General features: G+C 32.9%; 1 protein-coding gene and 1 pseudogene across 1 annotated transcript; one reads left to right on the top strand and one right to left on the bottom strand.

The window, feature by feature from the left end:
* The first annotated feature begins 256 nt into the window (after window positions 1–256).
* LOC120160675 lies at window positions 257–9726 on the top strand (annotated as a pseudogene).
* Window positions 9727–10790: 1064 nt separating this feature from the next.
* On the bottom strand, window positions 10791–11548 carry LOC120160576 (B-box zinc finger protein 20). Its single transcript, XM_039170962.1, has 2 exons — window positions 11369–11548; window positions 10791–11108 (listed from the first exon to the last, which is right to left on the bottom strand). The coding sequence occupies exons 1-2, from the start codon at window positions 11546–11548 to the stop codon at window positions 10791–10793; spliced, it is 498 nt and encodes a 165-aa protein (XP_039026893.1).
* Window positions 11549–15541: the final 3993 nt, after the last annotated feature.

The raw sequence follows: 15541 nt of genomic DNA, 5'->3' as shown, positions 1-15541 counted from the left end.
AAGATCAATTTAAAATGAAAGTTATAATTTGAGGACATGTGGGACAATTAACTCTTATATTTTCCAAAAATCCCTATGCTTCATTTAACCCAGTTTTAACTTTTAAACCACCACCAACTTCCACGTTACTCCGTTCTCCACTGTAAAACACACGGATCTGTAAATTCAAACCTAACATTTAATTTTTAAATCCTTCATTTCAATTTCAAGTTTTCAATTTCTCTCTGCAACCTCCACCCCTCCCCTTTTTGTCGTAAAGAAGACGAAACAATCTCTTTCTTTTCTAACATTTTCTTCTAATTCCAATTGCAAGTTCTAATAATTTCTATTTTTATCTTAAAAATGCTCTTCAATCTTTTGTATGTCGAGCCATGTGAGCTTACTGACACGATTTCTTATTCTTTTTATTCGTATGCATTGTCCTTAACTGAGTCGCTGACTCGGTGAGTCACACACGCTTTACCTCTCTCTCTCTCTCTCCTGTATGGATTCTTCTTCTTACAGAACGAGAAGCAGCTCGCCGTTATCGTATAGGAAATCTTCGAGTTTCTCATCCACATCTTCGACTTCTTCGTTCATGAGCAGCAAACCGACGCATCACGTGAGCTTATCATCGGCATCTTCGTATTTTAACTCGGGAAGTGAATACGGTTCTCGATCCATGTCCGATTCGGTGCACTACGGTTTACAAAGTTACAATGCTCGCACGCCGGTTGCTTATCCGTCGGAAGAGATGATCGGCGAGCCGTTGGATACGCCGTCGGGGGATAGTATTTCAGTTTCGATTCGGTTTCGACCGTTGAAGTATGTTGTAGATCTGAGTGTACCATATTAGATCTCAGTAGATAATTTTTTTCTTTCGGAGTTCTATTTTCAGATTTTGCGATTCATATGATTTGGTTTATCACTCATTTTTTATCTGGTTGTAGTGAAAGGGAATTTCTGAGAGGGGATGAGATCGCATGGTATGCGGATGATGATAAGATTGTGAGAAACGAGTATAATCCAGCGACAGCCTACGCTTTTGGTATGTTCCAATTTTGTTTTGACTTTTAATTTGGAATTTATTTTCGATTTGTTTTTGTCATCAATTTCTGGAATTGTTGGATCTATCCATTCGCGAAGTTGTATAATTGAATGAAGAAATATAATTTTCTGTTGGGTTTATTAAATTTTAGTTAAAATGATGATGTTTAAGCCTGGTAAGTGGAATGGATGTGGACTTTGTATGATCTTTTATTTGCTTTTTTACAGACAAAGTATTCGGACCTCATGCAACTTCTCAAGAGGTTTATGAGGTAGCTGCTAGACCTGTAGTGAAGGCTGCAATGGAAGGTGTTAATGGTATGCCAATTGAATTGTTGGAATGCATATTGATTTCTTTCAGTCGTTTGCTAATTGAATTTAACTAAAAGTATCTAAAGATTAATCTCCGGAAGCCATGTATTGTAATGTTGCTCAAACATGTTTTGTTTCAGTTCTGAAATTATATTTTTGTAATTGATTGAAGCTAATATTAACTTGCTGGAATTATAGGAACTGTTTTTGCTTATGGTGTTACAAGTAGTGGGAAGACACACACTATGCATGTAAGTCTAATTGCCTCAACTCAAACTTATTTTTTCTACTGCTTATAAAATTTTACTTATGAGTTCTTCAAATCTTGTTGCATGTCAATTCTTTTGCTTATTAGTAACAAATTTTCTAGTTTTTTGTTGCTTTTGGATGAAACTTCCCTAGTTTTTAAATGGCAATTCGAGAGGAACTCCTTAAATACATAGCTTTGTGGTTTCCTCCATAAATGGTAACTAATATTCAATTAAAATAAGTAAAGGTATCTCACATTGTAAATGCTCTTTTTGGGACAAGGCAATGTATTTAAGTTTCTTGAGTTGTTTTTCAGTGGACTTCCTGTATCATTCTGCATTTATATATGAGGTTGTTATGCACGAGTTTAGTAATTTCAGAACTTTAATCTCGACTCCTAAATTGTGCTAAATTTATCCTTTCTGAAAGTTAATTTTTACGTATACTATTGGGTACTGTTTCTGGAAAATGTTCACCAATTAGGACATATTTACTTGTATATAATTAGTGGTGAAACCAAGTCATGTATATATTTACTTCTTATATCATACTCTCTAAATATCTTATATACCCTGGAAATGGAAGGAAAAAAAAGAATTTTTTATCTGCATTTTAGTTAAATTAAGTTTTACTAGATTATTTCTATCTTGGGATGTTTTTTTGCGTTAAAACTGTATATTCATCTGGCCCCTTATTGATAAAATTTTAATCATATTACTACTCAGTCCAATTAATATTAACAAGGTCCTGTGTGATACACCCTGATATTTATCAATAGTTTTCCTTCTTTTATTTAACATGAGTCTCATGTGTCTAATTCTATGATACAATAAAATAAAATTTCCACTCATCTTACTTTTGATTTTTTGTTTCTTTTTTCAATATCCACAGGGAGATCAAAATTCTCCTGGTATCATACCATTGGCAATAAAGGACGTGTTCAGCATTATCCAAGATGTAAGTTTTCTGACATAATTTATCAGGCATAAATACAGAAACTGTCAGATGAATGCCATTTTTACATTGCTTTTAAGCATGTGTTGTTTCTTTAACCTACACATGTACCTTTTTTACTTTATTTTTTTTGCTCCATTTTGATGCAATCATGCAAGTTCCTAGTTTTCTTCTCAAAATTTGGTTCATCAGTTATAGAACATATAGTAGCTTGTTTTGAACTATGTCAGTTGGGACAACATTACATAAGTTACCTTCAGCACTTGGGTAACAAATGTTCTTTAAGTGTCATATTTTTTATTCCTTTGTTTGTTTTTTATGTTTCAATGCAATCTTAAGATTTATTTGTGCTTCATCTTGTGCAGTAGCAATTGCATTTACTTGTTTCATAGCCAACTACTTAGATAGCCTTTTCCCGTTAACTTCCATATATTGGTGTTGAAAGTCCAGGCCATTTTCTCGGAAAATAATAGTTATACTAAAAATTGTTTGGTTGTGGTCCATGGTTTTCTTGCTTTAGATTGTTTCCCCTATTTGTATGTCTAAAGTTTGAATGACCGACTGTGCTCATAATTCAGACTCCAGGACGGGAATTCTTACTTCGTGTCTCATATATTGAAATCTACAATGAGGTGAGTTGTTTTTCTAATTTTATGATTAAATTTCAACATAGCCCTGGAGGTTTCAATTTCTTTGGTTTTAGGTTTTACATATCTGCCGTAATTTATAATGTTCTTTAAGAGTAGTTTTGTTGAATTGTTAGTCATATAAATGGTAGTTAAAAATTTTGGTCTTCAGTTTCTTTTAAGTTGGAATTTCTTTTTTTTTTTTTAATGGTTTTCTTGTTATTTTGCTTGTTACAACAGGTGATAAATGACTTACTTGATCCAACCGGTCAAAATTTGCGCGTTAGAGAAGATGCCCAGGTCTTTTCGCTCAACTTATTCAAAATTTTGCAGTGTGTTTATTTTTGTTAATGGCCTTCGTCTCATTCATTCGAGAAGTAATGTCTACACAAGGACTCACATTCTTAATTTCTAATATCAGTCTATAATTCTTAATAATAAAAACTATTTTCTTTCTTGGTGGCCTGTGCTTAGATTTTTTGATATGATTCAATAAAGTTGCTGATCGAATGGCTAGCAATTAAGTGGTTTCATATTTTTACTTATGTTAGCATTATCTTTCAGGGAACTTACATCGAGGGTATAAAGGAAGAAGTGGTTTTGTCTCCTGGACATGCCCTTTCTTTTATTGCTTCAGGAGAAGGTAATTTCTGGGTTATTTTTGCTGTTTCCATGCCTTTTCCTAAATATCTTTTCTTTCTACCTTCTATATGGATAATCTGCTTGTAGAGTTTTTCTATTACTAAGTTTGAATATGTTCTTCGTGGACAGAGCATCGTCATGTTGGTTCAAATAATTTCAATCTCTTTAGCAGCCGAAGTCACACTATATTCACATTGGTAAACATTCTTGACACACAAACTTATTTATTTCCCTGAAAAGTTTTGGGTAACCTTTAAATTTGTCTTAGTTGCTGTTTAGTTTATCTGAGAGGCGAGTGTGGTTTTTAATTGTTCTGAAACAAAATGGATACTTATGTTGTATATTTCCTTTCTTTACGGATTTGCAGATGATTGAGAGTAGTGCTCATGGTGATGAATACGATGGAGTGGTCTTCTCTCAACTTGTATGATTTAATCGATCTTTCATTTTTCAAGAACAAATATTTGTCTTTAATAAATGTTTTGACTTGTTAATTTCTTTGTTCCCTTATCCAGAATTTGATTGATTTAGCTGGATCTGAGAGTTCAAAACTGACACAACAGGAATAAGGAGAAGGAAGGATCCTTCATAAACAAAAGTCTTCTGACTCTTGGAACTGTAAGTGATTTGTATAAACATTTTTATGGACGAACGTTTATTTCTTTCCCCTTGTTATAAGAGGCCAAAATATAAAAGCATTATGTGTGTCCCTTCATCTACTCTGCTGGATTAGTCTCTATTAAGGCGTAGAGAAATGAATTGAATCTTGACAAGTATATTCTGACAACAGTCGCAAATTCATCTGACTTGATTTTTAGCAGTTGTTTGACTAACATTTTAATTCTATAATTTTGATGGTCTGGTTTCATTGTGAAGGTAATAGGAAAGTTAAGTGAAGGAAAAGCTTGCCATATTCCATATCGTGACTCCAAGCTTACCCGCTTTTGCAATCTTCACTAAGTGGGCATGGACTTGTTTCGGTGAGCTGATCAGTATATATTATTTTGTAACTGGGCATTGTTTGCTATTTCTTATAGGATCATTGGTTTTATCTTCCTCCAACATGAAATTAATTTCCTCTTTCAATTTTTTTTCTCTAATAATATTATGTAATCTGTCTGTGCGGTTATGAATCCTTTATCAAAATGTGATTTTTTTACAGGTCATTTGCACGGTCACACCTGCATCTAGCAATATGGAGGAAACTCATAATACCCTGAAGTTTGCTAGCAGGGCTAAACGAGTGGAAATCTATGCCTCACGTAATAAGGTTTCTATAACCTCTGCATTTCTTTTATCAGCTAGTAGTAGAGAGATGCACTTAAGGCTGAATCTTATACTGCTGTCAAAACTAAACTTTATTCCAGATTATTGATGAAAAATCATTGATTAAGAAGTATCAAAGAGAAATTTCTGTCCTCAAAGAAGAACTTGATCATCTAAGGAAGGGAACGGTTGTTGGTATTAATCATGAAGAACTTTTGAGCTTAAGGCAACAGGTTTGGCAGTTTCCTGTCTGCAATCATATTGTTTTTTTTAATGGCATAACAATTTACTGTATTCTTCTTGCGATATGTTGTTTGTGGGATAGTTGGAGGAGGGTCAGGTGAAAATGCAATCTAGATTAGAGGAGGAAGAGGAAGCCAAAGCTGCTTTGATGAGCAGAATCCAAAGGCTTACCAAGCTTATACTTGTTTCTACTAAAAGTACAATCCCTGGAGGTTTGAGTGATTTACCTAGTCATCAAAGGCGTCATTCTGTTGGTGAGGAGGATGTAAGTTCTTTTGATAAATAGGTCAAACCAAAAGCTTATTTCTTTTATACAGATGGTTGAAGAATTAAGCCAGCGCAATTATTCTAAACACACACAAACATGTATTTATATATGCCAAAAAGGATAACTGTAATTCTTTTTTTTAGTGTTGATACCCGAGCCATGCATCTGTATCTCTATCGGATATATCTGCTACTGAGTTTTGCTATCCTTGTCTGCTTTTCTTTTTCTGGATTGTATTATGTAGTCATGCGATGTTTTTTTGTAGGTCTTGTTTTTCAATCTAATAGTATAATATGTTTTTTAATCATTTTGGTACTTTTCCTTCATCAGAAACTGGATCTACGAGTAGGTGATGCCTTGCTCATGGAAGATGACAATAAAAAAGATTCCCCATCTTTGATTTCAGCACCCGTTACGGATCCTTGCTATGAGTTCAAAAACAGAAGATCTTTCAGCCGGAGGAATGATGAGTTCTCACCATCTAGCCGTACTTTCACCGAGTCAACTAAAGTGGGTGAACTTATTAGTTGGAGTAAACTGCCGGCAGTATGTTCCACTTTTTTCATTTACTTAACCTTTTTTAAATCTCATTTCGTTATATTTTCAGAGAAAAAAATTCCTTCCAGTCTTTAATCAAATTTCTCTTTCTAGCTTGACGGTTGGATGGTCTTAGAACCTCATAATTAGGGCTGCAATTTCAGTCATCTTTATCTTTTTATTTTGTTGTCCTTTTTAATATATTTTTATGATGGTCTAGTATCAAGTCTCTGCAGCTTTCACTCTCAACGATCAGAAAGTAGTTTCACTCTCTTATCCTCAATTCCACTTTATTTCCATTTTCTAATTTACCTATTTGCAGCTGAAATTTTACAACCCCTGTCACCAATACACAGGATTTGTGATCTATATAAATTTTAAACCATAATAAAGTAGCATACCATCCTGCACCATTTCTGTAGTGAATCACAATCAGAATTGCCTTCTTTATTCGTGTTTTTATAGTTTTCTTGAATTGCTATTGGTATTGTAATGATAAAAGCTAAGACTTCTGTGGTTATAGGGTCGGATGACATCAGATCAGATGGACCTTCTTGTTGAGCAAGTTAAGATGCTTGCTGGAGAGATTGCATTTAGCACTAGTACCCTGAAACGCCTTGTGGATCAGTCTGTAAATGATCCTGACAGCTCAAAAACTCAGGTATTATTTTCCTGCCTTACATCTATAGCACATCTTAATTCAGCGGCAGTTCCGATGGATATTCCTAATGGTAGGAAGAATTGGGGGGTTTGTTGGTTTTCCTGGGTAGCACGCTTTTCTTTTGCAAAGCAGACAAGCTGAACTGAACTAATATTACTTATTGTTCAATCTATTTATAAATTTTAAAACTATTGGAGTGTCTGTGAGGTTATAAGACTTGTGACTGTGCAATCTGGACTAAACTTTGAGTTCTTGTGTTTCCAATATCTAACTACTCAACAATAAACTTAGCTTAGTTTTTATAAAGGTCTTGATTAACTTTATCCAAACTCAGATTCAGAATTTGGAAAGGGAGATTCAAGAAAAGAAGAGGCAAATGAGGGTTTTAGAGCAACGAATAACTGAGAGTGAAGCTTCAATTTCTAAAGCATCATTTGTGGATATGCAGCAGGTATTGTCGTTATCTGTTTATTTTAATTTTTTTTAAAGATTATGTTAAATTATTTGTGAGGATTTCATTCCCATTGGCTTTAGTTTATCTAATTCTTAACGCTTTCTTGTTGCAACAGAAACTTATGAAATTTATGACAGAGTGTAATGAGAAGAGTTTTGAGCTAGAGGTTAGCACTGTTCCATTCTTCTGATTCATGGAGTCGAAGTAAATTTCATGGGAACTGTTTTGCCATCGACTAAGGCTTGTTAAACAGTGACTTGTGCGGCATTGATAAACAGGATTATTTCCATTCTGTGTAATAGATTTTATTCTTCTCCTTCATGCAGATAAAATCAGCAGATAATCGAATCCTCCAAGAACAACTGCAAAACAAGGTCAGAGCCTTGTGCTTGATGTCTAGTTTTCTCAATTAATATAATGGCTTATTATGTCCTTATACAATTTTGTTTTTCTTGCATTTGGTTCTCTATGCGCTTTTGGCATCTTTATCAACCTGTTGATAGTTACACCATTTATAATTATGGAGCTATCTTTTGCTTATTGTTAAGTGTTGTTGGCAGTGTTATGAGATCGAGGAATTGCAAGGGAAGGTGAATCTCCTGGAGCAGCCATTGGCATCTCTCTCTAGTGACAAAATATCATTGTCATCCAAACAAGGAATATCCGAAGAATACGTTGATGAGTTAAGAAAAAAGGTTCAATCTCAGGTAATTTACATATTGCTGCAATTGCCCTACTCTTACTGACTGTAGCTGTCTGCTGTCTCAAATTTGGACTATTCTAACTTCTAACTTGTGTTTATCCCTGCAGGAGATTGAGAATGAAAAACTGAAACTAGAACAGGTGCAGCTTTCTGAGGAGAACAGTGGGTTGCATGTCCAAAATCAAAAACTTGCCGAGGAAGCTTCTTATGCTAAAGAATTAGCATCTGCTGCTGCTGTTGAGTTAAAGAGTTTGGCTGGGGAGGTGACTAAGCTCTCAATGCAAAATGCAAAACAAGAGAAGGAATTATTGGCTGCTCGAGAGTTGGCACACTCTCGAGGTTTTGGTAATCCGGCTTTAAACGGTGTCAACCGGAAGTATAATGCCAGCATGAGACCTGGACATAAGGGGAGGCTCTCTGGCCGCTCTTATGACTTTTCTGGAGTGGCTAGTGCTGACTTTGAGTCCTGGGATCTTGACCCACATGATCTAAAGATGGAGCTACAAGCTAGGAAACAACAGGAGGCAGCTCTTAAAGCTGCTCTAGCTGAGAAGGAATTGGTAGAAGATGAATACCGGAAAAAGGTTGAAGAAGCAAAGAAGAGGGAGGAAGCTCTGGAGAATGATTTAGCCAACATGTGGGTGCTTGTTGCTAAGTTGAAGAAAGGAGCTGCTACGCTCGATGGTAATATTGATGAGCAGCGTAGTAGTGGTGCAGACAATGTTGAAGTTCAGAAAGCAAACAACATAGAGAGCAACAATATCCTGAAAGAGAGACAAGCTTCAGAAGTGTCATTGAAACCAGCAAATGAAAGACCTAAGGAAGAACCTTTGGTTGTTCGCCTGAAGGTTCGTTCCTCTGCCAACTTTTCACTACCTTTAATTTTTCTTGAATTTTCCATATCCAATGTATATCTAGAGAAAGTATGGGGATGTAATCCTCCAAGGATTCCCCCAATGAAAGGAAGAAGAAAGGAAAAAACTAAACATACCTATGTACAAATCACGTTATTTCTAGAAGTTAATGGATTTTCATGGCCAAACGCAAACTTAAAAGTCTTTAATACTTACAGGCTCGAATGCAAGAGATGAAGGAAAAAGAGCTCAAGTCCCTTGGGAATGGAGATGCCAATTCCTATCCGTTGTAAAGTATTATTTGAATCACCAACTGCTGCAGCTCTTCTCCTGGCTTTTCTTTTTCGTCGTAAGTGATTCTCTAAGCTACACTCTTTTCCCCTTTCTCTGCACTTGAGTGCTTATATTTTCGGAAATGTTCATGTTGTCCATTTTGCGGTATGTAAATCGTGTTCGCTTTCTTGTTCCGAGTGTCCAATTCATCGTCTGGAGTTGCAGATAGGCTTTTGGCATTTCACTTCATGTTACAATTATTCATACCCTCCCAAATGAAGGTCCTGCAAATTATCCCACACTCGTCTTTTATTCCGAGATCGAATAGAATTAAGAATTCATATGATTCCTTAATATATGGAGAAGAAACTTGGGACTTATCTTTGTCCGATATGTCCGATATTCACAGAGTCCGACAACAGATTCTCGTTCTTATTGAAAAGAGGCGTTCTGATCATGCAATTTTGACCTTTCCCCCCTTCTTTTGCAGGATTGGGATCGCCTGTTTCCTATTTTCGATGTGATAAGAGCATACATTTCTTTAATTTATCTGTGAATTGTTTTAAAGAAGTATATCACAAGTTTGTTCGCTACTTCAATGAGAAGCTGTAAAATAATCAAGAGATTGAAGGTTCCTACCATTTAAAAAAAAAGTTTCATTTCTTATTATTCATAGCGAAGGTTGTCTTTTAAAACTTTCAATTGTTTTGTACAGATAAGATTTGTGAAATGTTGTTTTGTTCATAAATCTCGTCGATGATTAATATGTTTTTTTGCATATACCGAATTACTTTACAATTACATATACAAAATCATATACCATATACTTATAACATTTTTATTTAGTAATTCGATGTTCTACTCGTTTTTAATGTTATACAAATTTAATAAAAAAATTATAGGATATTAATTGAACTTAAATTAATTTTTTTAGCAATTTCTACTAAGAAAGGGGAAGGTAATTTTTACTCTTAATGGGTATTGAACTCACAATTTAAGGGAAAGATAATGTTGTCAAATTAAGAGTATTTAACCACTTACTCTAAAAATTATTTACATTGAAATTCAACTTAAAGGAGGGTAGATTATAAATTTGGTAACTAAACTTCACTCTCTCTTATTTCACTCATTGTACTTTAAATTTTTTTAGTTTTCTTACTCAACTTAATACATTGGGTCTTTTTGGTCACTCAGTTGTTTTCTCACTAACGACGTTATAAATGGATTGTTATATAGATGCAAAATGATGTCATTTTGGTGGAAAATTTATTTTTTTTAAAACGATGTCGTTTTAACGCTTTAACTCTTTATCGACGGACTGAACAAAAAACATAATATATTAAGTTCAGTGAAGAAATTGAAAACTTTTAAAATTCAGTAAGCAAAATAGGAAAGAAAATAAAGTTCAATGAGAAAAATAGGAGAGAGTAAAGTTTAATGATGAAATTTGTAATTTACCCTTTAAAAGATGTAAAGTGCTGGAATTAGAAGGGAGAAAGACATTGAAAGACCAAACGGATTGAATATTCCGCGTCTGCATCTAGAACACGGATTTCTACCAAAAAAAAAATCGCTGCATTTCTTGAGATATAAAGAGCTGATCTAGCCACTAAAAAAGCTTTGATTGTCGACCAAGCGGCAGTTTCTCGTCCTCAAAATTTCACGTAACACAAATTGGTCGAGATGAAAAACAACTCTGCTAATAATTTCTCAGAAAATGTATCAATGGAAGTAACCGTTAATGGCGGCAGAAGATGAATTCGGTTCAAGGAAATCATCGACGCGCCAACCAGGCAAAGTTTCCATCAAGTACTCCGATATACTCGTTGTCGAAACCGAAACTTCATCGTCAACGGCATAATAATTAGGTTCAACACTGACTGTCGTCAATGGGTTCTCGATCGAAGAAGAAAGCTTAACGCCCGTGAGAAGAAACCTGTTATGCTCCATAGTATATTCATTGGCTCTGTGAATTGGAACATCACATTCTCTGCAAAGAAGTGCTCGATCTTGTTGACAAAACACAAACGCCCGTCTCTCCTTTCAAGATAAAATAACAAAACTAAACCCCAGAAACAGTAGAATTCAGTATGATTCAAAAATATTTTTTAGGGTGGACGGAAGTATAAACATAAACTTTTCGTATAGATAGATACAAATAAAATTTCAAATAATCACCCGATAAAGTAAACTACTAATATAAAGAAATTTGTATTTCTGGATGATAACGTGTCTATCCTGAACAAAGGTTACATCCGCTACCGGTAGAACTGAAACTCATAATGATGGATTTAGTTTACCCGACAGATATCACAGAGTGGGGATTTCGTTGGATGAAGAAGAGAGAAACGAGTGTGTTTTCCGGCAAGATTATTCGCATGGTGAACACTGCGATCACAGGCTCCACACAAAGCAGCTTCATCGGCCGAGCAAAACATAACGGCAGCTTCTTTATCGCACACATCGCATAAAATCTTCATCCCTTTGAATCAAATTAATGTTCTTTCTTTTATTTTTACAAACCAATATCTAATCTTCCTACTCACTTTGCTCTATAGATTCAAACATCACATCTTTTATGTGTACATATTTAAAGTTTGAATAAATTACAAATTTGGTAACCAAATTTTACTCTCTCTCCTATTTTACTCGCTGTACTTTAAATCTTTTCAATTTCCTCATTGAACTTAATAGGCAAAAGGGTAACTTTTATCCTTGTAGCAGACTCAATTTATCATTTTTGTCCCTATCGTTAGTCCTAGAAATTGCTCAATTGTATCAATGTTTAAAATATTTATTATTGTTTAAGATTTAGAATTTATGGTTTTAATCATTTTTGTCCCTATTGTTAGTCCTAGAAATTGCTCAATTGCATCAACGTTTAAAATATTTATTATTGTTTATGATTTAGAATTTAAGGTTTGGGTATAAGACGATACAATTAAACAACTCTGAGGGCTAAATTGATGTGAAAATACGATAGAGGTGAAAATAATAAATCAGGTTTACTACAGGGGCAACATTGACCCTTTTGTCGAACTTAATACAAGTTTTTTGGTTATTCATCCATTTTCTCACTAACGACGCGTTATAAATGGGCTGTTATATAGATGTAAAATGCTTCATTTGGTGAAAATTTTATTTTTTTTAAAACAACATCATTTTAACGTCATTAACTGTTTAACGGCAAAGTGATACAAAAACTTAATGTATTAAGTTCAATAAAGAAATTGAAAACTTTTAAAGTTTAGTGAGTAAAATAGGAGAGAGGGTAAAGCTCAGTGATGAATTTGTAATTTACGCTTTAAGTTTTTTCCCGTTTAATGATAAACTAATCGCCCATAAAATTCCCATTTCTTTAGTCAAATAATTTGAACAATAATGTACATTCACACTACGCGTCAGAAAACAACTTTTTTAAGCTCAATATATGAATGTGATATTGCTATTAAAATATAACATCCCTAAATTTAATAAATTAAATTATATTGGTAGCTTGTTTCATTTTGAAATTAAGAGTTAATTGCATTATATTCCTTAAACTATGATCACCATTCTAAATTGGTCTATAAACTTTTTAATATTCTAATTTCATCCTCAAACTATGACCCTCATTCTAAATTGGCCCCCAAACTTTTAATTTTATCCCAAAATTCATCCAAATATATAATTAGTTTTAACCACAGTTTAACCTAAACGTTATTTTTTGAAACATATAATAATATAGATTTTTATTAAAATGGAATACAATTAGTATATACATATAATTTGGGATGAAATTGAAATGGTGAACAATTTTGAGGACTAATTGAGAATGAAGGATATAGTTTGGGATGAAAATAAATTGTTCAAAAGTTTGAGGATAAATTTAGAATGATAATCATAGTTTAAGGATGAAATTGAAATATTTAAAAGTTTAGGGACCGATTTAAAAAAAGGATCATAGTTTAAAGACATATGATTCAATTAACTCTTAGATTGATTTGAAACTTTTATCATAATATTTCATTTTATATTAAAATTATAAATATTTATAATTTCATTTTTCTAAAAATATTTTAAAAAAAGACCAAAGTTCAGTTGAAATGAAATGGGAAACCTAATACATGAGTATCGAGGAAATCGGCTGAGATGGAAAAGGACAAATAACACCTTTTAAGAGCTGGATATGGATGATCTTGTCTGCTGTGAAATATTATTTTAAAAATTGTTAAAAACAAAAGGTAAATATATAATTTGCTACTTAAATTTAGTTTAATGTTTAATTTTATACTTATTTTCTATAATATTTACTATCTGATCTATAGATTAATTAATCAAGATCGAGTAATGTAGAGGCCTACGACTCTCTCAATATATTTTAGTCTATTCACAATACGAGGGTTTAAACTCTTACACGATTACCTAATTTTGTTTTTGCCCAATTATAAACTTGATTTTTTTATTCAAATTGATATTTGAAGTTGAATTTTCAATCCATATTGATAAATGCATTTTCAAACCAACTTGAACCAAAACGTTACCTAATTGAAAATAAAAATTAAGTGCCAAATTGAATGTTAATACTAAGTTCAAGTACCAAATGCATGTTTACCCAGAAATTAAGTAGTGATTTCAACTAACATACTTGGGCTGAATTGCTCGTGTGGGGTGTTGAAAAAATAATTGACTCTTGTGAGGTCTTATCGAAGTTATTTTTTGAGATGATGTGATCGACACATTAATGTGAAAGACGCAAAAATACAATAGATCTTTTTCATTTTTCACGCTATTGGAATGTTACCTAATTGAAAATAAAAATTAAGTGCCAAATTGAATGTTAATACAAAGTTCAAGTACCAAATGCATGTTTACCCAGAAATTAAGTAGTGATTTCAACTAACATACTTGGACTGAATTGCTCGTGTGGGGTGTTGAAAAAAATAATTGACTCTTGTAAGGTGTTATCGAAATTATTTTTTGAGATAATGTGATCAACACAATAATGTGAAAGACGAAAAAATACAATAGATCTTTTTCATTTTTCATGCTATTGGAATGCCAAAACTGTTAAAACTACCAGAGGAACAAAGCAGGAGTCGCACTATGGTTGTCACATTTTTCGAAAGATGCATTGTGTTTACGATTTTTTCTGATAAACACCGTAACAATCACATTATATCAAAAAAATAATTCTAACCAAACCCTAGCCAATAATCTTTTTCACTACCCGCAGGAGCAATTTTGCCAACATATTTGCATTAGAAAACACACCCAAAAAGGCAAAAAGTATGCACAACTTTAATTGCACTTTTAACTTGCCTCGGTTTCCAAAAGAAGTAAATATCTCAAATTCCAATGCTTCCTCAACCCTCACACGGTGGATAGATTTTTGTTGCATAAACAACCCACAGTCATGGAGCCTCCATACGATTTCAGATATTTTTTAAAGGGTAAACTATATCAAATATCATCAATCTTTAGCCATTGTATCATTTATACCACTTAGTTCTCAATTTTACCAATTATAACATTGAACTTCGATTTTCGTTTCAATTATACTATTAAATCGTTAAATCATTAATGACACGATGATGTGGCTGACGGATGCCGACATGGCTGGCGATTCTCGGCGTATGCACCTCGCCAAAACGACATTGTTTTGATTCGATTGTTAACGATTTAACGACACAGTAATATAATTGAAACGAAAATTTAAAAATTCAATAATATAAATGATACATCACCTAAAAATTAATGATATATGGTGTAGTTTACCCTTTTTAAAAATATTCACCCTAATTCATTTTCATAATAATAAATACTTTTACTTTATAATTAATTATAAATGTTATTAACAAATAAAGTAACAGGTTAAAAAGTTTGGGGATCGAAATAAAAAATTCAAACTCAATTAATTTTCAAGAGGAGAACGATGAAAAAAGCACACACTTTGCAAAGTGTATTTACAACTCTATTCCTTTTAAAAAAATTAACATTTAATTTTATCTTAAGTCATTCAATGAATTCTTACGGTCTTATTTTTAAATTTAAAGTTAAGATATACGAGACGGTATTTCGATATTAATTTTTATAAAATCTTTAAATTTATAAAAGAAGAATATATATGTGGGCTGATACGCTAATTTTAATTTCTCGAGTGCTCGAAAATGGGTTGAAAGACAACTAGACAACTAAACGTTGATATACTATACAAGTATATTTGTTTCAACAATAACTAAATTATTATATTAAAAAATAAATATTGTTATTTTATTATAAAACTAATTGAAATTTTTAAAAAAAATGTAAGGGTAAATTATGTGTTTAGTATCTAAACTATCAATTTGATCCATTTTAGTACCTAACTTTTATTTTTTTCAAAATCATACCAAATGTTTAGTTTTTGTTTCGTTTTGGTCACTAAAGTCTAATTTTTTTAATTTAATTACTTAACTTTCAAATTACTCCTAATTTAATCACTTCAACTTTCA

This window comes from Hibiscus syriacus, unplaced genomic scaffold (genome assembly GCF_006381635.1).
Source record: "Hibiscus syriacus cultivar Baekdansim isolate YM2019G1 unplaced genomic scaffold, ASM638163v2 tig00111392_pilon, whole genome shotgun sequence".
Taxonomy (NCBI): Eukaryota; Viridiplantae; Streptophyta; class Magnoliopsida; order Malvales; family Malvaceae; genus Hibiscus; species Hibiscus syriacus.
The sequence above is the reverse complement of the archived record's forward strand: the minus strand, read 5'-3'. Positions and strand labels throughout refer to the sequence as shown.

Bases quoted from the DNA above. Each gene is read 5' to 3' on its own strand.
- LOC120160576 (XM_039170962.1), bottom strand. From the start codon at position 11,548: ATGAAGATTTTATGCGATGTGTGCGATAAAGAAGCTGCCGTTATGTTT. The intron at 11,109-11,368 runs GTAAACTAAATC...TTATCTTGAAAG, and splicing joins CACTCTGTGATATCTGTCGG to GAGAGACGGGCGTTTGTGTT.